Consider the following 20,925-nt stretch of genomic DNA (forward strand, 5'->3'; position numbering starts at 1 on the left):
CCATGATTTATAGCATATAAAAAGGCTGTGCTTTCTCTTGGAGGGGAAGGGAGGAGGTAACCCAGGTATCTGAATGTTTCCTGAAAATTAATAGCATCCGCCAAAATATTGGTAATGTTCCATATTAGCACAATCTTAGTAAAATTAGATTTTATGCTTTATTATTTCATTTTTCATCTGATTTTACTCATAGCCGTATACATGTCCCCACCTTTTTGCTTGTCATCCCTTGCCCTCCCACAGAGCGATTTCAGACTGGTATAGCCCAGCAGTGGATTCAGAGTAAGAGAGAAGACATTGTGAGCCAGATGACTGAAGCCTGCCTTAACCAGTCACTGGATGCCCTTCTGTCCAGGGATCTGATAATGAAGGAGGACTATGAGCTCATTAGTACTAAACCTACAAGGACCTCAAAAGTCAGACAACTGCTGGACACCAGTGACATCCAAGGGGAAGAATTTGCCAAGGTTATAGTACAGAAGTTGAAGGACAACAAGCAAATGGGTCTTCAGCCTTACCCAGAGATACTTGTGGTTTCTCAATTATCATCTTTAAATTTATTTCAGAATAAAAGCTTATAAGTGACTCTTTTTCAAGAAGAAAATTCAGTTTATAAAAGTGTATTTTGTATTTTTATTGCCTTGATCATATTGTTTATATAAGATCCACATGAGTATTAAAAACTTGAATGAAATTTCTTCTTCAGATAAATATTAGTCTCTTTTCATGACATTATAGTATTTTTTTTTAAGTTAACACAGTAGAAAGTTTACATTTTGCTACATAGTTCAATTATTTTGTCTGGTTAATTGAAACTATCTTTTTAATATAATAATTATATTTTTCTTGTACATAACAGTGTCTTTAGGTTTCATGTGTTTTTCAGGAAGCCATTTTCATATTCACTTTCTTTGTGGATTATTTATTACTTTCCTAGGATAATTGGCTTTTTGACATGTACCTTTTATATACTTAAATAAATGTTAGTAAAGCATTCCTCCCCTATAGTCCTTGGTTCCAGTCCTCCCAAAAGCATTGTTCATTAAACTGTTATCCACATTACACTTCTAAATGTTATTTATTGAATTATTTAAAATTGTTTCCAAGATAAAGCCATACAAAGTATATAAAGAAAAAAATTAATCTTTCTATATATGTTTCTACCCCCATTTCTAGCCTCAGCTAACAGCCAAGGTAACCAAAGTTAACAGCAGATGTGTATGGTTCTATTCCTTTTTTCCTGGCTCATATTTAAAGTGTATAAAAAAAAAGAATAAAAACAAAGTATACGTTCATTTGGGAAAAGATCTTTTCTTAATATTATCATCATTGTATCATCCTGCAGCCTGATTTTTGCATCATATGCAGCCTTCCAGATCATGTCCAGATATAACTCCTCCTTTTTAATTGCTGCGTAATACTATCGGAACTGCTTTTTAAATTTTAACTTGTTCATGCCAATAATAAAGATATAGTGTGAGTTCTTTTTTCTGGTTAGTGGGTTATGCCACTAAAGTGAAAAGTTAGAAGGAATAATAGCCCTTTTCTGAAAATGTCTGTCAGTACAACGTGTGATACAGGATACATTTGAAAGTGCAGACTTTCAAGTTGGGCTCTACAGTATGACCCATAGTATGAAAAAATAAAAATGAGTAAATGGCCTTGAGGCAATTAAATATTTTTTTAAGTAACTATTGTAATCTCCATTTTGGAGCTGGGTATTAACCTGTGGTGCATCATTACTGCTCCTCTGAGAAATATGGAAATTAATAGGGAAAGACAGAAACTAAGTATATGAGTTATCTTTTATCATAGCTTGTTTTTAAAGTGTTTGGATAAAGATTTAATTTGGCAAATGAGGGAAAAAACCTCTTTTGGAGGTTTTCCCCTTTATACATTTTTTTAAATTATTTTGAATCTTGATGGTTTCAAATTGATTTTTATATCAGTTTGATGACATGGTATCTGGATTTAGATAAAGTGAGCTCTGCCCAGTTTTTTCCGTTTTCTTTGCCCAGCTCTAGAAAGACAGGTTTCCAGTCAGCCTATATGCCTGTGGCTCCATGCATGCCAGCCACTCTCTCCCATAACTTAATATAAGAGAGGCATAGATGTAGCCATCCTTTGTTTCAGCTCTGCCAACTTTACCTGCACAGATAACATCAATGTATTGATGGAGAAGGTGGTGTGAAGGATCAAGATGAATCTACAGTGAGCTCCCATCCAATACAGAACTGCTGCCATCTCAGCAGCCAGTTTTCATTGTAACCCATGTTTGACAACACGATGTTTAGGGGGAGTTGCAACAGGGTATTCCGAGTATGATCTGTCAGTATGGAATAGGGCTTGGCACAGACACTTTCTAAGAATCTCTTTAATTAATGGTTCAGTGGAATGAAAGCTGAAGGGAGGAGGAAGATACTTGAAATCATATTCAAGATGTAAAGCAAATTAGAGCTAGTAAATAGGATTGTTGTAGGCAATATGCAAACCACTAAATTAACATTTGAGTCACCTAGTAAGGAAGCTCTTTTTAATTCTGAGCCTTCTAATTAAGTAAAGGAGTTGTGTTATCATCCTTTATCCCCTTTATCATCTGTTATTAACAAGAAGACAGAAAAATATTCTGCAAGAATTTTACAGTTCTTTTCATTGTATTTCATTTGAAAGTGACCTACATCTCTATAGTATGTAAAGTTTTTATTTTGTAGTGTTCAAATAAAAAGACAATTTGAAGTACTAAAATATAGGTAGTACACCTGAATGTGAGCCACAGAAGTAGTAAGAGAATGATTTTAAGATTCAATCACTCTAGGAAGAAAACAAAATTTTATAGTATTTTTTTTTAACTAGACAATGATAGATAATGGTAAAGATGGCACATTTTGCACTGTATTTTAAGACAGTGCTACCCAGAGTAGTCCACAAAGCAACTGCATTAGCATCTCCTGGAGCTTGTGAGAAATGCAAACTCGTGGCCCCTATCTCGGACCTTTTAAATCAATCTGGTAGTGAGTCCAGGAATCTGTTTTAACAAACCCTCCAGGCCATTTATGCATGCTAAAGTTTAAGGTCCTTTATTTCAAGAAACTCGACAGAATTGAGTGAAATAATTTCTCTTTAGGTTCAAAGATCTGTTTCCTTCTGTCTGATTGTCACGTCTTCAGAATCTAGCTTCAGGACTGAAGTTTAACTAGAAATGTTTACTTTTTTTTCATCCAACTTCAATTTCCAGAACAATTTTAGTCACATTTTGCATTTTGAAATGATCACTTCACTTAAACATAGCAATCAGATCAGTAGATCAGAATCTACAACTCAGCTCTTTAAGGAAGAACTTCAGAAGAGACAAACGAATTCTAACGGTGGAAGAGCTGAGCTGATGTGGGGCGAGACAAGAAGCAAGACTAAATTATGCTGAAAGTTATAGTAAAGAAGAAGGTGGCTTTTATTTCCCTCTCTCATTAATCCTCTGCCTGCCCTTACTCTCCCTTGGTCAACTTTTGAAGGAAGGTTAATAAGATGGCCACACTTAGGCTAACAGATTGCTCATTCTTAGGCTTGCCCTTAAAACGGTCAACTGACAAGACCAACCTGTTGCTACTCACAGCTCCCGGCCCATTGTTGAAACTAAAGCTATTAATCTTACTGTTTCTACTTTATTTCAGTAATCAAAAGTAATAACCATACTAGGAATCTGAGTCGATCTCCAGGGAGAAGGGCACAGAACTGTAACCTTACAAAGTAGGCTAAACACCAAGAAGACCACGCCTTGAGTGTTTATGAGGTAAAGAGATTGAAAAAGTGACAACCACTAGCCTCTATAGACTTGGTGGCCTGGAGCCATCATGACGCCACTCTAAGTCATCTAATGAGAAAATGATTCTGCTGATTGTTATCGATGCTCTATTGTTTGAGCTCTGGCTCTATACCCACCCCACCCCATCCCCTAGGTGGGCTCACAGCGTTGAAGGCACCAGCCTGCGGTGAGTCCCCTTTGCCCGGCAAAGCAATAAAGCTGCTGCCTCTTTTCTTCTAAGCTCCAAACCTTGTCTCTGGGTTATTTGGCCCATCTGGGACAGGGGCTGATCTTTCAGCAACATAACTACTCAATTTACTAATTTATGAAGAAAAAGTAGGACCAATGGGAGAACAGGAGACTTCTTTCATGCTTAGCCCCCTCACAAACATTGGTTTCAGAAATGTGTTTCTTCCCTAAAATTGTGCCTCCCGTCTCCCACAGAGCCTCCTTCCCAAACTACCTCCTGCTTTTCTCTCTCTTTCCAGCGGATCTTTTTTGTCCAATCCCTACACCCAGATTTCCTTTAACAACAAAATTCCTTTGCTTGACCTGTTCTCCCTTCTAATCCTTTTTTCTGAAAAATTATTCTACACCGCCTCTACCCTTGTTGCCAACTTTGTTCTTAACCATTTAAAATTTGATGTCAGAATCAGTGAATCTCTGGGTTGAAAGGAATAATTGTTCATCAGATATGCCTCAAATTCCTCTACAATAATGATGTTAAATTGGACATGTATCTTGTGATCAAAACTTTCATTGATGATGGGGGAATTTATTGCCTGTCAAGGTAATGTACTTCATCTCCAGGTAGTTCTACCAGATAGTTCTTTCCTATATGAAATACAATTATTTTTAAGGCAAGACAAGAAATTTTTTAAACATAAAATTATCTCTTTGATCATTTGAGCCACTACCCCCTCCCCTGTACTATGAATTATGCATCTGCATTGTACAGTAACTCGATCTCCTTAGAAGACACAGGAATGCCTACTCTCCAAATAATAATAATTATTATGATTATTATTTATTTATTTTAGTATTATTATTATTTTCTCCTGGGGCCCACAAAGTAACTTCTTAGGAGATAATATTCCTTTCCCAATCCTGTAAGGGGTCATGATGACACAATACTTGCCTTGTTAGACTATGTAAACTCTCAATATGTAACTTTGATGTATAACCCTTTGTCTCAAAAGCTTATATGATTATGCTTTGACCTCTAACAGACAGGACAGTCCTCAGGGCTTTCTGGAAGACTGTCTCCCAAGTTATAATCCTCAGGTTGGCTAAAATAAAATTTTCCATTTCTCTCTTAGATTGACTATTGATTTTTTTTTTTTTTTGATGGCACCAACATCTACACTGATTTAAACATTTATTTCCCTGTTGTATGTCTCTATTGGTCCTAGTCCAAACCTTGGGATAGTTTTGTTAAAAAGAAAACCAAAGGCCCAAAACAGTCACTTGAGCCCGGCTCACATCACCAAACTGGGCTTAATACCTAACCTAATTGCAGTCCCAGCCTTCTCTAGAAATGTCCATCTGGAATTGTCTGGTCAGCACCAGTGAGGTAATCTGCCATATAGACCTCCCCCCATCTGCTTTTTGTCCCTCACATACACCCCTTTTGTCCCCCAAAAAGAAATGACCTCACCCAAAACAACCCTTTTTGTTTACAACTTCCTTGTCCTGCCTTTAAAAACCTTCCCCCTTTTCTGTAGCCCTTTGAAGCCCCTTTTATTAACTAGGTGGGATGCTGCCCCACTCTTAAATCACTTAATAAAACTAATTAGATCTTTAAAATACACTCAGGTGAGTTTTGCTATTGAGTAAATCTAACCCCTCTTCCATATGGCAGCACTTCCCATGATTCCAGGAAACTTCTGTTTCTGATGATTTTATTTTATTTTTTCCTGCTGCAGAATAATCCCTCCTTCCTTCAGTGGCTATTTAAGAGGCATAATCTCCATTCCTCTCAAAGTATGGTACCCAGAACTGCACACAGTGCTGCCAATCCAGCTAGGTCTTAGCAGCACAGTAGAGACAGCTCTTCCCTCATTGTTAACACACTAAAAGCCCATTTTTAGCAGTCACATTTCACTGCTGAATCGATACATAACCCTTAGCTAAAAACCCTCTGTATTTTATATCTATGCTGTTTTGCCTTATTCCTCCTTGGGTTTTTAGGCCCATGTATAACATTTCGCCTTCATCACTCTTAGTTTTCCTAACTTTATCTCTAGTTCCAGTCATTCAGTGTGCAGTTTTGATTCCTAAATCTGGAATCTCCCAGCTTGTCGTCCACAAATTTGACAAAGTTACCTTTTGTGATTTCCTCTAAGTTACTAATTAAAATGTTGAATGGTGCTGGGCCAGGGAAAAAGCCTACAAAATACCAGAGGCTTCCTCTCTTCAACTTGATGAAACTCAATTAATCATCGCTATTTAGGTACAGCCATTCACCTAGTCACTAAGGAACATAACTGAAATATTTTTAAGTATTTACACATAATTTATTATGAAAAAATATGAAATCTACAAGTTTAACCAAAATAATTTCTATGTCCAGGTCTGTTTTTAAAGCATTGGCTTTTGTTTTTTCAAGCTAAAATGTGTATTTCAATGTAAGCACACCTTTTTTTTTCTTGGCAAGAAGTACAGTAAAATATTATAAGAGACATGTCTTCTCTCCTTACATAGAAACAGTATGGTATTGCTCAGGCCCTGCTTACAAAATCTTGGTGCAAGGCACTATGCCCACCAAAGTCTTACATTTAAGGATACCAGTTGTATAAAGGATCCCCAAATTTAACATCTGGAGAAAAAAAAACTAAGAAAATTAAAGACTAAACAGAAGACAACCTTAAAATAAGTATAAATAATACCCATAGAGAGATTTGGGTAGGTATATCTTTAAAACTAGAAGTTACTATGAAATAGAAACTACTAGAAAAATTTTAAACTGTGATCCTCAAAACATTTACAGTGTGTGTGTGTGTGAGGCCTGACCCGGGCCGCATTCTGATGCGGGGTCTGCCCCTGAATCCCAGGGTCCAGGGGTCCCGAGGCCACTCTGCGGCCAGCCCCCTCGCCTCAGTGTTTGATCTCAAGGATGGAGGGGTTGTGGTCCAGGATGGCAAGGATAATCTTGTCCATATACTGCCTCAGCCGGAAGTTGATCTCTTCCTGCTCCTTTAGGGCTTCCATGAGCTCATCGCGAGAGGCCGTGTCAATCTCCGCAGCCAGAGACTGGGCTTTGGTCTGGGTGGCAAAGAGGTTCTTTGCCTCGTAGAGGCTGAGGCTCAAGATCTGCCCGTTCAAGTCATCATTCTGATCTCGCAGTTTGTGATTCTCCTGCTTGAGCCGCTTGATCTCGTGTTCCAGCTCCAACTCTCGGGCCCGGGCACTGAACTCGCCCAGGCCTGAGGACGAGCCGCGGCCCCTGCCTGGCCGCTCGCAGTCCAGCTTGTACATCTGCTGGTGCTCCAGCTCCTTCCGCAGGTCCTCGATGAGCTCCTGCGTCGCCTCCCGCTCCTTCTGGAACTCAAGGCGGATCTGCGTCAGCTTGTCCATCACACGCTTGTACAGGTCCATCTCATCCTTGAGCCGCAGGCTGGTGTCCTCCAGCCGGTCAGACATACGCTGCCGCTCCTCATCCAGTTTCTCTGTTTGTGACTTGAGTCGAGTCACTGTCGTTCTAAGCTCAGTGTTCTCTTCTTCTAACTGCTTCACCCTGGTGTTGAGCAGCTCGATCTCCGTGCCCCGCTCCCGCTCCAGCCGGCTGTAGGCCTCACGGTGGCGCCGGGCCTCCTCCAGGGCGTGCTCAGCCTTGGTCTCTTGATCCTTCACCATCTCCTCCAGCTCGTGCACCCTGTGCACCAGCTGCGTGTTCTCCTGCTTCAGCTTGCTCTTCAGGTCCCCATTGGTAGGGCTGTCATTCTCCAGCTCTGTCACCTTTTTTTCCAGGAAGCTCACCTTCTCTGTGATGTCGTTGTCACAGGAGTTGATGCTGTCCCGGAAGAGGTCCTCAGTGCTGCCGTTACCGCTGCGGAAGTTGCTGCTGTGCGTGAGCTGCCGTCCGAAGGCTGTGCTAGAGATCTTTCGTTTGGGGCTATTGGCCTCCAGGTTTTTGAGTCGGGCTTCCAGGTCATTGAGCAGGTTGATTTTCTTACAGCACTGGGAGCAGTAAACATCCAGCAGTTCGCTGTTGTACGCATGCGCATTTTCCTAGGCGTCTGCCCCGCGCTGGAGGACACGGACGACCCCAGGTCCGAGTAGACATTGGTCCTGGTCTCGTCGTCGGGGCAGGGGCTGCTGAGGGCACAGTCCACATCATCCGCCTCCCCATAGTCTTCAAACTGCTCCTCGTTGCTGATGAGCGAGGTGGTGGAGTGCGTGGAGAGGTCTGACGTCGTCATAGACGGAGTGTGGACCAGGGACTTGTCCTCCGGCAGGAACAGGGCCCCGAGGCCCGCGTCCTTCTCCTCGGCAGGAATCCTGACCGCCCCCTCCAGGCCCTGGGTGCTCTCCATGGGGCCGTCCATGTCCGACTCTTGGGGACCCTCGGGTGGGGCGAGCGTCATAGCCTCGTCCTCGTCCTCGGGAAAGAAGCCGGGCTCCCTGAGGAGGAGCTCGCCGTCAGCAGAGGTGGGGTCTGGCACCTCGCTGCCCTGGCCCACGGAGGCCGGCGGGGTGCGCATCCCCCGTCCGGCCGCAGGTCGGTGCGCTGCGGAAAGAAGCCGGCGGGCGCGGGTCGGCGGGGCAGACGGAGACACAGCCGGCGGCGCGAAAGGCGCAGGAACAGTCCAGTCCGAGCCGCGGCTGCTCGCTGGACTGGGCATTGGTTGAAGGCGCCGGCCCCGCCCCCACCCGCTCCCGTTGCCGCTTTTTTTTTTTTTTTTTAATCACACAACCATCTTTATTATAAAGGTGAACCCGGATCTTCACGATGGGCTTATCGGTAGGATTTCTGGTAGCCTCACGGCGTCCTCGGAGAACTGGACGTCCTGCTGCAGAAATAATCCAGTAACTGTTCATTCTTGAAAACTGTCTCACTTCTTTCTCAACTGCTAACCTAGGCTGTTTGTTATGGTGGATAAACTGTCCGAAGTTCTAACTCCCCTAATCTTTGGTTGATTCCTTTTTGAGGGTCTTTAGAGACCCTCGGTGAACAGGGACCCTATCAACAAAACAACCACAAGTATGTTTCACTTCCAGTCTGAAGTTTCTTCCCCCTCACTAAGGCCACTGAGTTCTCACCTTACCCCTCCCTCCCTCACATTTGCCTCCAAGGCTCTCTTCCTAGTAGTTTTTCAACACTCAGTGAGAAGGGTTGAAAAAAGGATGCAATCGCTAGGAAAGGTCTCAGCTGGCAGATGGCTACCCCCTTTGTTTCCACCTCTCCCGCTTAGCAGAATGGCATGAGGATTAAAGGGGAAATTTTTTGAAAAATTGTCTCAAGTTTTGGGGGGGATAACTTTGTCACAAACAAAGGAGAGATATTTCACCCAGGCCTCCCACAAAGGTTAAAAATACTCAAAACTCAAAGTCTCTTTTACTCCCAGAAGTGAGTCAACAGTTTAGAATTTTAGGCTCATCATGAGCCATGGAGCTGAATCTATCCTAAGGGAAGAAGATGGAAACGATCCCAATTCCTGGAGTCTGATCCACTTATCTGTTACCTGCCAGCTCAGAGCCTGAGGCCCATGAATATGCTTGAACTTTAATGTCTTTTAAAATTAGGAGGAAAAAAAGTAAATATAACAGCAACATATACATCTAGGATTATACCAATCTTTGTAAGAATGTAGCTGTAAAATACACATTTTCTAATTTTTTTTTTTTTTTTTTTTTGGTAGGACGATGCCCATGAAAGTCTTAAGCCCCAATTGAGAAGCAGTTTTCCTGATGCTCTGAGGGTAGACAGTGGTTTGAGAAGATTTTCTTGGGTTTAAAAGAGTGGACCCACGCAGGCACAGCCCTCGAGAGTTGCCAGGATGAGGGGTGGGGATAGGAGGAGCTGATAGCAGTGGACAGTTGGGCTTGTTCACTTCAGGTAGCGAAAGAGCAAGTGAGTACCGTGGATGTGGTACAGATGCGGTCCTTGGAGCCTGAGCGTTCCCGCCATTCCACCTGCCAGGCTGGGCACAACATTCAGGGCTCTGAAGGGTGAGCGAGATTCAGAATTCCCACCAACCCTCTCCGGTAAGAGCCTGAGCCAGTTCAATTAATTTAGAAACATGAATAACTGCACCTTGTTCCTGAATGTTATAGATAAAATCCCTCCTGATACAGAAGCTTACTGGAGAAAAGCCTTTTTGACAAAAAGAAATGTTTCATCTTTTACATCAGTAAACAGACAGTTTCAGGAGTAAATAAAATCCTGGGAAAGAAATAGCCTCTATTACAGGTTATTCTCAGTCTTTGACAGCGTAATCAATCCCAGGGATTTTTTTCCCCCCTTGAGCAGTGTTGGAGGGGAAAAAAGACAGTTTTTAAAATTCTGAACCTGCAGGAGATGCAGACTTTAGAGGCTTCTGGTTTTAGGCGGATGGGGTTCAGGACACGCTACTCTAAAATACAGCGTAGTGAGTATCTTCAACGGAAGCAGTCGGAGCAAACAGCAGATGCAGGAAGGTCACTCTGAAGGCCTCACCCTTCTTTGCTGAAACAGGTCACAAAACTCCCACATAAAATGCATCTTCCCTGTACCAGGAGGAAGGAAGGGCCTCTCACCAGAGACAGGGAGTTGGGGACCAAAAAATCTATACAAACCAGACATTAAACTGACTGTTGTCTTCTCTTCACCATTTATTACTCTTAACCCAAACTCTTATCACTTTTTCACTTTTTTTTGTTGTTGTTGTTAAAAGGTATGAAATCTCACTGTTCTGGTCACTTCTTCAGTGCTTCAGTCTCTTGAGAAGGTTCCCATGTACATGTAACAATTTAATAGACTTGGTATGCTTTTCTCCTATTAAACCATGTTTGTCAGTTTAATGTTCAGATCCAGCCATAAGAAGGCTGAGGAAAGGAGGTGGGTGGGAAGGGAAAGACTGGGAGTCAGAGATTTGTAGATACTGACAGGTATATATAGAATAGATAAACAAGTTTATATATAGCACAGGGAAATGTATTCAAGATCTTGTAGTAGCTCACAGTAAAAAAGAATATGAAAATTAATATATGTATATTTATGTATGACTGAAAAATTGTGCTGTCCACCAGAAACTGACACATTGTAAACTGACTATAACTCAATAAATAATAATAATAATAATAATAATAATAATAATAATAATAATAATAATTGAATGAAATAGTGATACTATTATGGGCAAAAAAAAAAACCAAAAACAAAATAAAAACAAAAAACAAAGAAGGTTAAGGAAAACTTTTTCCTCCCTTACAAGGTGTTGATTTTAAAGTTCTGTGAGATAACCCAGTTACTTTACTCCTAAATTAATGTCTATCTGAGGTATGCTATTTCCTAATCACTAATCTACATAAAATTTCTTTTAGATTACTTTTTTCTCCATTGGAAGTCGTATTATCAGTCTTGCCACTATCATTGTGTAAAGAAAATTATGCTGTTAAATGAATAAAGTGAACTGTCTACTATATTTCTGTGATGAAAGCAAATGTGGAGAAAGTCAGATATCTCTGTACTAGTTTATTTACTAGTAAATATGCTCTTTAAATAAATAAAACTACTTTAGAAGATTTATTTTGTCACTAATTCATAAACCACTTTTCCTAATGCTATTATGGGTTAATTTTTATTATTTTACTGATTGCCAAATGAAATTAAAGAACTATACCTGCACAGGCATTTTCTATGAAAGAATGGGAAAAGAAAAGAAAATTGATTGGAACACTGAAAATTGCCTTGAAGCTGTTGTGTCACCACAAAAGATAATTAGAACTTCTAAAAAAAAAATTAACTACATATTTGCCAATGGTGATATAACTTTATTAATCACTTAACAATTAATTTTTCTCTTGGAGGGAGGGTACAGATCAAGTGGTAAAGCGCATGCTTATCATGCACAAGGTCCTGGGTTCAATCCCCAGTACCTCCTCGGAAGATAAATAAGCCTAATTACCTCCCCCCTGCCAAAATAAAAATAATACAATAATAAATAAATAAAATATTTTTTAAAAATTAATTTTTTCTTTAAATTTAAAGTATATTTACCACTGATGTTGGGGAAATAGAATTAAAAATAAAATCTTTTCTCAGCCCACAAATTTTCCCCACAAACGTAGTAGAAAAACAATAGTTTAGTTTTGGATAAGCATTAAATCACAATGCAATAAGCGTCACAGGCTGCTGGCTAGAAGACAGAAATAAGTGTTACCCTTCTATGCAGCCAAACAAATACAACCTATTCATATATGTTCTCAAGATAAACATTAACTAGTTCTCAAGTGAGAGGACTTGACAGCACAGTTTGTCATACATGTATCATCCTGAACTCACCTGGTAAAAGTGTTAGCTAATTGCTCTTACCCAAAGGAAGAAATAAACTTTTTATATCTTTATGACACAAGATAGTTTAGCAACTTGGAGCCAGGCACCCAACTCCCCAGACTAGGCCCTGATCCTTTCACAGAAACTAAGAGATAGGAAGGACACTGTCTTCCTTGGTGTTGCATTTCTAAGAGATGGCCCCCCAGCTCTTGAGAAAAACACTTCTGCATTCGAGAGATGACCAACGGCCTATCTAGTCTCCAAAAGGATTTAAATACATTCTAAAGAAATGAGAAAGTAATTACAATGAAAATTTTCTAAAGTAAATGCTCTGAGTTAAAAAAAGAAAAGGAAGGGAGGAAATTATCTCCAACAGTGAGAAGCATCTTTTTCTTAAATCTGTATTTGTCCTGATACTAATTACCCAAAATTAGGCATTTTTGAAAACCTAATTCAAACCTTAACTAAAAAAAGAAAAAATCAGCTTTTCATGACTGAGTAAAACAATGATTTAGCAAACAAACAAATTAAAAAAGAAGATAATTACATATTATAGAAAGAGCTAAAAATTAAATGAACAAAGTCTCAAGAGAGAAAGGATTTGAGAGATGGAAAGAATTAATTTGCTTGGGGTGGTAGGAAGCACTGTAGCAAGTGACACTTCACCATGCAATATTGTTGGAACAGAATAGGTTCTTGCCTCACGCAGGAAAGAATTCAAGGGCAAGGCCTGGTAAAGTGAAAGTCAGTTTATTTAGAGAGGTACACCCTCCATGGGCAGAGTGCAGTCTGTCTCACTCAGAAGGGAAAATGGCTTAGATACACACTCCATGGGCTGAATGTGGGCCATCTCAGAAAGGTGAGAGGGAGCGAGACTGAGAGGTGTAGATTTATTAGGTTTTATGGGCTCAGTAATTTCACATGCTAGTGAGTAGCAGGATTATTCCAACTACTTTGAGGAAGGGATGAGGATTTCCAGGAAATGCCCTCCTGCCCACTTTTTGACCTTCTGTGGTCAGCCTAGGAACTGTCATGGCCCTGTGGGAGCACCATGAGGCTCAAGGTCTACTGGAAGTCAGATCTTCTGCCATCTTGGTCCCAACCATTTTGTCCTGTCCTCAATGGCTGTGACATTCCTTCAATGGCTGTGCCTGCCCCCTTCCCTCCCACTTCAATATTATGGAGGAAAATGAGCCAGCCATGCTGATGAGTGAGGCAAGAACTTTCCAGGCAAAAAGAAGAGCTGGGGGCAATATGGCTAGAAGGCTGTGGAGAAGAGTGATAGGAGATGATTGAAGATCAAACACAGTCCAAAACCTGAAGTGCCTTTAGGAGTTTAATTTTATTCCAAACATGATGGAAAATGGCTGAAGAGTTTTTAAGAGAAATGTATGCACACTTGATGGTTCTGTGAAGAGTGTGTTGTGGAGGAAGGGAGGGGCAAGAATGAGATTCCACTTAGAAGGTGAGGACTCGAGTGGGATGGTTTAGACAGAGATGAATAGATTCAACATGCACTTTAGGATTAGAACCAATACAGTTTAGTAATGGATTAGATATGAGGGGAGGGAAAAATAAAGGGTTACTGCTAGGTTTTGAACCTGAGTGGTTTAGTAGATAGGAAAGAGAGTAGGAAGAAATTTTGTTTTGATTCAGTTTGGTTTTGATTAATGCTTGGTTTGGGGGGAATGGAATAAAGAGCTCTGTTTCGGATATAATAAATTTGAAAAGTCTTTTGAACATCCAGTTGTAGACATCAAGTAGGCAGTGGTCTGAAAATCATGAAAGAACACCAGACATGAGATTTAAATGTGAGAGTCTTTAGCAGAGAGGTAATTTTTGTAACTGGAATTGGTTAACAGTAATATAGTAGCTACATTTTTTGAATGCTTACTCTGTACTAGGTTTACCCTACCAAGTGTTTGAGCAAATATCATTAATTCTGAAAACACTATGAGGGTAGAACTATTATTATCCCTACCATATAGATGAGGAAGCTGAGATTAGGGGAGGTTATGGAGGTCTAAGTGATTTCCCCTAGGCCTCCCGAGGTATTAATTTGCACAGTGTAGGAAGAAGTCTGCTGTGTCAAACAGAGATGCTCTGACCACCCTGACTTCCTTAATTAGCTCTGGAACTCTTTCTCTTACTAAGTAGATTCTTCCTTTCTCTTCTGCCAAATCCCTGATAACACATTAGAGCAGCTTCTATAAGAAACTCAACAGTGTATTCTTTTACACTAAAAGAAATGTCATCCCAACCAAAAGGGGGAATACCAACTACGAGCAAGACTCACAGATGAATCAGTCATGGGTGATATCAGAATTAATCCATCTTTATTGGGCCCATCGTGCAGAAATGTATGTGTTGGGACTGTGCAGTCTAGAAAGAATTATGATCGTGGACCTGTGTTCTCAAGTTGCTTATACACTAGTTTTAGAGGAAAATATATACCTCTAGGACAGTTAAAAATGATGATGATGGATACATAGATAGATTCATAGATAGATGTAGAGATACATATGCCAAAGAGTGGCAGAGACATACCACTGAGTCACAAAATTTACTGAAATCCTTTGTGTTCCAGCCACAATTCAGGACTTAGCATAGAGGTACATCAGGAAACAATACACACGTGCACTAATCTCTTTAGTCTTTTTAATCTCTTACAGCCCATTCCCTCTTCCCAGGTCTTTTACCAAAGTAAATGTAAACGAATTTACATTTATAAAAGTACATGTATAAGAAAGTTACATTTAAATCTGAGTGCTCCTCTGGGGCAAAGAGCCCAGTGGGCAAAGTACAGTAAGAAAGAAGAACCCAGATTGTACATTCTAAAACCAAACTTATTTTTGCACTATTCCCCAGCTTTTGACTGGTACATTCTTTTATATTATTGTTATTGCTTCATGAATTGTGTCAAATGGTGGACTAAAACAAAGATATGCTGAAGCCCTAAACTTTGGAACCTGTGAGTGTGACCTTATTTAGAAAAAAAAGATCTTTACAGATGTCATTAAATTAAGGAAGTTGAGATGAGGCCCATCCTGGATTAATTTGGTAAGCCCTAAATCCAATGACAAGGTGTCCTTATAAAAGACAGAAGAGAAGACACGGATAGAAGAGGAGCAGACCATGTGAAGACAGAAGCCGAAACTGGAATGATGCAGCCATAAGCCAAGGATGCCAGAAGCCACCAAAAGCTGGGAGAGCAAACAAGGATTCTCCCTGATAGCGTTTGGAGGGAATGTAGGCTTCTGAACAACATAATCTTGGACCTCTGGCCTCCAGAACTATGAAAGAATAAATTTCTATTTTGGTCCTAAACCAGCAAATTTATGGTAATGTGTTAGTGTCAGCCCTAGGGCACTAATACACTTCATTTTGAAAAACAAACTTTATTTTTTTTATAATAGTTTATGATTTCTAGAAAAATTTAGAAACTGGTATATAGATTCCCTTATCCTCAGTCCTCAGTATTCCCTACTATTAACATCTGACATCCGTATGGTATGTTTGGTACAACTCATGAACCAATGTGATACATTATTATTAACTAATATTCATTCTTGATCCAGATTTCCTTAGTTTTTACCTAATGTCCTTTTGCTGCTTCATGATCTCATCCAGAATACCACATTACACTTAGTTCTGTCTCCACACTTTTTGACTCAGTAATGCAACATCCAACAATACTCTAAGGTAGTAATCATAGGCAGAAGTCTCCACAGTGATGTTCACCAATCCACAGTAGAATCTAAAACTGAGAAAAAGTTTAAATATTTATCCATTTATTTTAGAATTATAGTAATATGCCTGTTACATCTCTATGAAAAATAACTATATTTTCCAAAATGAAAAAAAAAAATGGTGAGAAGAGTGGTATTGTTTTACATTTTTGCAAAATGTTTTTATTCTTTCAGTTGAGATAAAACAGCATTTATTTCAGAAGATTTCCAGTTTATGAATAGGTTTAGTTTAAAAAAATCTTCTTTTTGTTTTTTATTCTATTTTATTGAGTTATAGTCAGTTTGCAATGTTGTGTCAAATTCCAATGTAGAGCACCATTTTTCAGTTATACATGAACATACATATATTCATTGTTGCATTCTTTTTCACCATGAGCTACCACAAGATCTTGTATATATTTCCCTGTGCTATACAGTATAATCTTGTTTATCTATTCTACATAAGCCTGTTAGTATCTACAAATTTCAAACTCGCAGTCTGTCCCTTCCCCCCTCCCCCCAGGCAACCACAACTTTGTATTCTATGTCTATGAATCTGTTTCTGTTTTGTATTTATGTTCATTTGTCTTTTTCTTTTCTTTCTTTTTCTTCTTTTTTTTTTAGATTCCACATATGAGCAATCTCATGGTATTTTTCTTTCTCTTTCTGGCTTACTTCACTTAGAATGACATTTTTGCAAATGTTTAAATGCTTAAAGAAAGTAAATAGAAGAGAGGTGGGTTCTTGTATATGCATTCAGTCAGTTGCAGTTATGTGCTATGTAGCCCCTGGAAAATTCCATTGTTCACCTGTGAGGGAATAAGAGTGAGAAATGCAAGAATATCTTAGAATTATAGTGAAAATATGTCTGACCTCATGCGCTCCCCTGAAAGGGTCACAGGAAGTCTCAGTGGCACACTTTGAGAAATGCTGGCCCAAAACAATAAAAAGTGCGAAACAACATAAAAATATTAAATAATGGAGGATATCATTAAATGACCCTCATGCTTTTAGGTGATAACTCAGACAATTTTAAATCAAACCCTTTTTTTTTTTGTCTTCTTACTCTCTCAATATGATATCAGAAGCACTCCTCCTCCTAAGAACAATTTTTTGTTTCTGTGTTTCTCCTCCTGCCTGTTGGAGTGGCTTTCCTTCACACCATACTCCCACTGCTCACATCTACAGGTTCCTTCCCACATGACTTAAACTGGCTCAAGACTTTCTCATATATTTAAAGTTTTTTTCCCTTTCCATCTACCTTTTTCTTCCCCCTTTCTCTTTCCATTACAGCCAAATTTCTTTTTTTTCCTCCTGTTTTCTAAAGTAACCAGGTAAAAATAAAGAATTCCAGTCATATGCAGTATACAAAGTGAGAGAACGCAGTGATCCCCCCACCCCAGCCAAATAACCACAGTTCACAGTCCAGGATTCGGTTTCCAGATTTTGTTTTTTCCCATAAACTACTTACACATACTGTTTTGGAACTTGCTTCATAAACATTTTTATGTCAGTATTTATCAATTTACATCATTATGTTAAACCACTGTATGATATTCCATTATGCAATGTACCAATATCTATTCTATTCCCTATTGATGGACTCTTAATTTTTTCCAAATTTCTGCTATTGGAAACAATGTGAAAAGATATATTTACTTCCACACAATTTTTAAGTATTATGTCCAGAAACTGAACTACTTGGATCAAAGAGTATGAACATTGTAAGTGTTAGTAAATATTGCCAAATTCCCTCCTGAGCATCTGTACCAATTTACACTCCCACCAATAGTTTAAGTTAGTGTGGCCAGACTTCTTAAAAGTATAAGCAATTCTTGTTTGTTTTTATCTCCATAGTCATTGTCTAGTCACTTTTTTAGCCCATTTAATCTGGCTTCTGTCTTAACCACTCTTCTGAAATGTCTCTTGCCAAAAATGACTAGCACATCTTAGTTTCTGATTCCAGGGGGAGTTTTTCAGTCCTTCTGTTTGATGTGGCTCACCCTTCCCTCCTTTTAGAGGGGTCCTCTTCCCTTTTGTGACATCACACATCCCTTATTTTTCTCCTACATTTGGTCCTCTCATTGTCAAGTTCTTACTCAGTTCAGTCTGGGCCTTGTTATCTTCTTATGCTGTACCCCTCCTCTGTCCTACCTCATCCCCCATCCATGGTCTTCATTGTCATCTAGATATCAGTGACTCTCAAAGCCAGCCCTTTCTCCTAAACTCCAGACTTGCTTCATAGTAGGCCTGCCCACTTGAATGCTCCCCAGAAAACTTCACATTCCAAAACTGGCCTTTGCTTTCCTCATGGCACCATGTACCCAAAACCTACTTCGCTTTCTTTCTTGGCTTTCGTATCTCAGTGAATCACACCACCATCTATTCAGATAAGCTTTACTTTTCTGTCCCTAGCTTTCTCCTTACTCTATTCTTGAACCCCCCACCATTTATATCCTGTTAATCATGTCTTGTCAATTCTATTTCCAAAGGTATATTTTTAATCTGATTTTTTTCCATCCTCATTGCATTATCATATATCAGATAAACTGCATCTCTCTATACATTTATCGAGTATTTTAAAAGTCAACAGATCCAAGTCACTCTTTGACTTAAAACACACACTGGCTTCTCCTTCTTGCTGGCTTTACTGGCATCCATTCTCTTTCTTTCACAAATAATGTCTTTCTTGACAGGTATCTTCTGGCATCTTCTTACCCTTCCAATCTTAGATCATATCTCATCTCCTTGGAAAAGCCTTCCCTTAGCACCATACCCACAGCTGGGTTCCGAGTTAGTCTCTCTTACATCACTCCATGTATTCCTTTTGTACCATTTCTCAAACTGTAAACATTTGCTTTAATTATTTATCACCCTCTTTTTGTCTTATCCCTACTAAAATAGATTTTATAAATCCAGCTGAAAACCTAGTAGTTTGGGAAAAAATGTTTGTTGAGTATTGAATAAATGAATGATTGCTCCTTCCCCAGTACATTTCCCAAACTGGAACCAGAGTTATCTTTCTAGAGCACAAGCTGGGTCTGTCCCTCCCCCCTCTGAAACACTTTGATTATTTTTCCGTTACCCCAGGACACAAGCTCTTCACATTCTGGCCTCTATTTTTCTTTCCCTCCTCTCATCTCCCCAAATTCTTCTTGTTCAACTTGATCAACCCAAGCTACCAAGAGTTCCCATAAACCCAAGCTGTCCTCTGGGCCTCAGCTTTCTCTGATTTATTTTACTTTAAAAAGACCATTCTTCTCTTCCCCTTTACTAGCTAATCGAGCCTTCTCTGGAAGGTCTCATCTTTGGCATCTCCCACTGCAACCAGCCTTCCCTGGCCCCCAGGCTTAAGTCTCCTCCCATGGGCCCCCTACTGCTGGATGACAGCTGCTGCAGATACCCCAATCCCAATCCCTGGGACCTGGAAATGTTGCCTCAAATGGCAAAAGGGACTTTGCAAATGCAATTAAACTGAGTATCCTGAGACAGGGAGACTACCTTGAATTTCGTAGAGGGCCTTAAACATAATCACAAGCATCTTTAAAGAGGAAGTAACACAGAGATTTTACTGCAGAAGAAAAGAAAGTATGTGACCAAGGAAGCAGAGACATTTGAAGATGTTCTGCTGCTAGCTTTTAAATGGAGGAAGGAGCCACAAGCCAAGAAACACAAAGAATGCAGTCCTAGAAGCTGAAAGGCAAAGAAACTGATCATCCCCTCAGAACCTCCCAAAGGAACCTGGCCTTTAAATACGTTTTGCTGAAATCCTTTAGGCAGTTCAAGATTTTTTGAGGCATGAGTCAACCTGTCCTCTTTGTTTAGCCCTGCAATAAACTTTTCTCTGCTCCAAACTCCAACATTTTGTTTTGTTCGGCCTCACAGTACATCGGGTACATAGAATTGCCTTTGGCAATAAATTTACTGTGCTGAAAAACCAACCCAAATAACCAAGACTTTGGTGTGAAGTTGTTACCCTGAAAACAGAAGTGAAAAGACCCCAGTTCTCGTCATACCCCAAAAATAAGAATTCAGACGGGAGATGAAGCGTTCAGTAGCAAAAGATTTTAAAGGATTAATTAGCAAAGAGAAAGTTCACCCCCAAGAAAGGGAGGCAGGCTGATTCCAAGGGCAGAGAGGAGGGGTCGGCATTCCCCCTCCTCTTACAGCCTTGCTTAGAGATGGACTCTTGATTGATTGACAGCTCTTGTCCCTGGAGTGTTTAGTCATGCTCATCCCATTTTGTGCATGTCCTTACCCATGATGCACACAGGAAAATCCATGGAGGGGCTAAACTGCGATGCTAACTGTATATGCATCATGTCAGGTTAGGTCCTTGTCCGTACCATGCAGCTGCACTACCACCCAGTTGCGTCTGTTGGGCTCTAACTGGTTTCTTGCTGGCATTCATTTAGAGGAAGGAAAACCTCTTTATGCTGAGGGAGAGCATACCACCATCTTCTGGACCATCCTCCCCTTCCTCCACCTTCTCTGCCTGGGGATCCCCATTACCTAAATACTTAACAAAGTGAGAGTGCTCATATTAAGAGAGATTTATTTAGTGCCTATTATTTATTACTAGAGCTTATAAGTTTCAGTGGTAATAAGGAGAGGCATCATATCCATCCTTAGCGTGCTTACATTATAGTGGGGCAAAAAGACAACCAAATAAATATATTAAATAATTACAGATTGTTATGAGCTTTGATGGTCAAAAGGAAATAGTAATAATGAGTTAGCAGTGGAAACTTATCTTAGAGTAACTGATAAAAAGGCATCATTGAAATTGAATCCTAAATGAGAAGCAGGGACCAGCCTTGCTAGGATATGATCATTCAGCCTGAGACAGTAAGAAATGCAAAATCTCTGAGATGGCAAAATCATGGCCTTTTCTAAGTAAGCAGTGGGAAGGGGGTCAGTGT

The 20,925-nt window shown here is 39.9% G+C and overlaps 1 protein-coding gene and 1 pseudogene across 1 annotated transcript in view; one reads left to right on the top strand and one right to left on the bottom strand.

Annotated features, from left to right (window-relative positions):
- RIPK2 (receptor interacting serine/threonine kinase 2) overlaps window positions 1-1,295 on the top strand; it is a 28,074-nt gene extending 26,779 nt beyond the window's left edge. Inside the window, exon 11 of the mRNA XM_074354852.1 lies at window positions 244-1,295. Within this exon, the coding sequence (XP_074210953.1) occupies window positions 244-581 (338 nt within the window). The 3' untranslated portion in view covers window positions 582-1,295. The remainder of the gene's footprint in view (window positions 1-243) is intronic.
- Window positions 1,296-6,376: 5,081 nt separating this feature from the next.
- Window positions 6,377-10,137, bottom strand: LOC105064738 (rab11 family-interacting protein 4 pseudogene; annotated as a pseudogene).
- Between the last annotated feature and the right edge of the window lie 10,788 nt (window positions 10,138-20,925).

The sequence above is a fragment of the Camelus bactrianus genome, chromosome 29 (genome assembly GCF_048773025.1).
Source record: "Camelus bactrianus isolate YW-2024 breed Bactrian camel chromosome 29, ASM4877302v1, whole genome shotgun sequence".
Lineage (NCBI taxonomy): Eukaryota > Metazoa > Chordata > Mammalia > Artiodactyla > Camelidae > Camelus > Camelus bactrianus.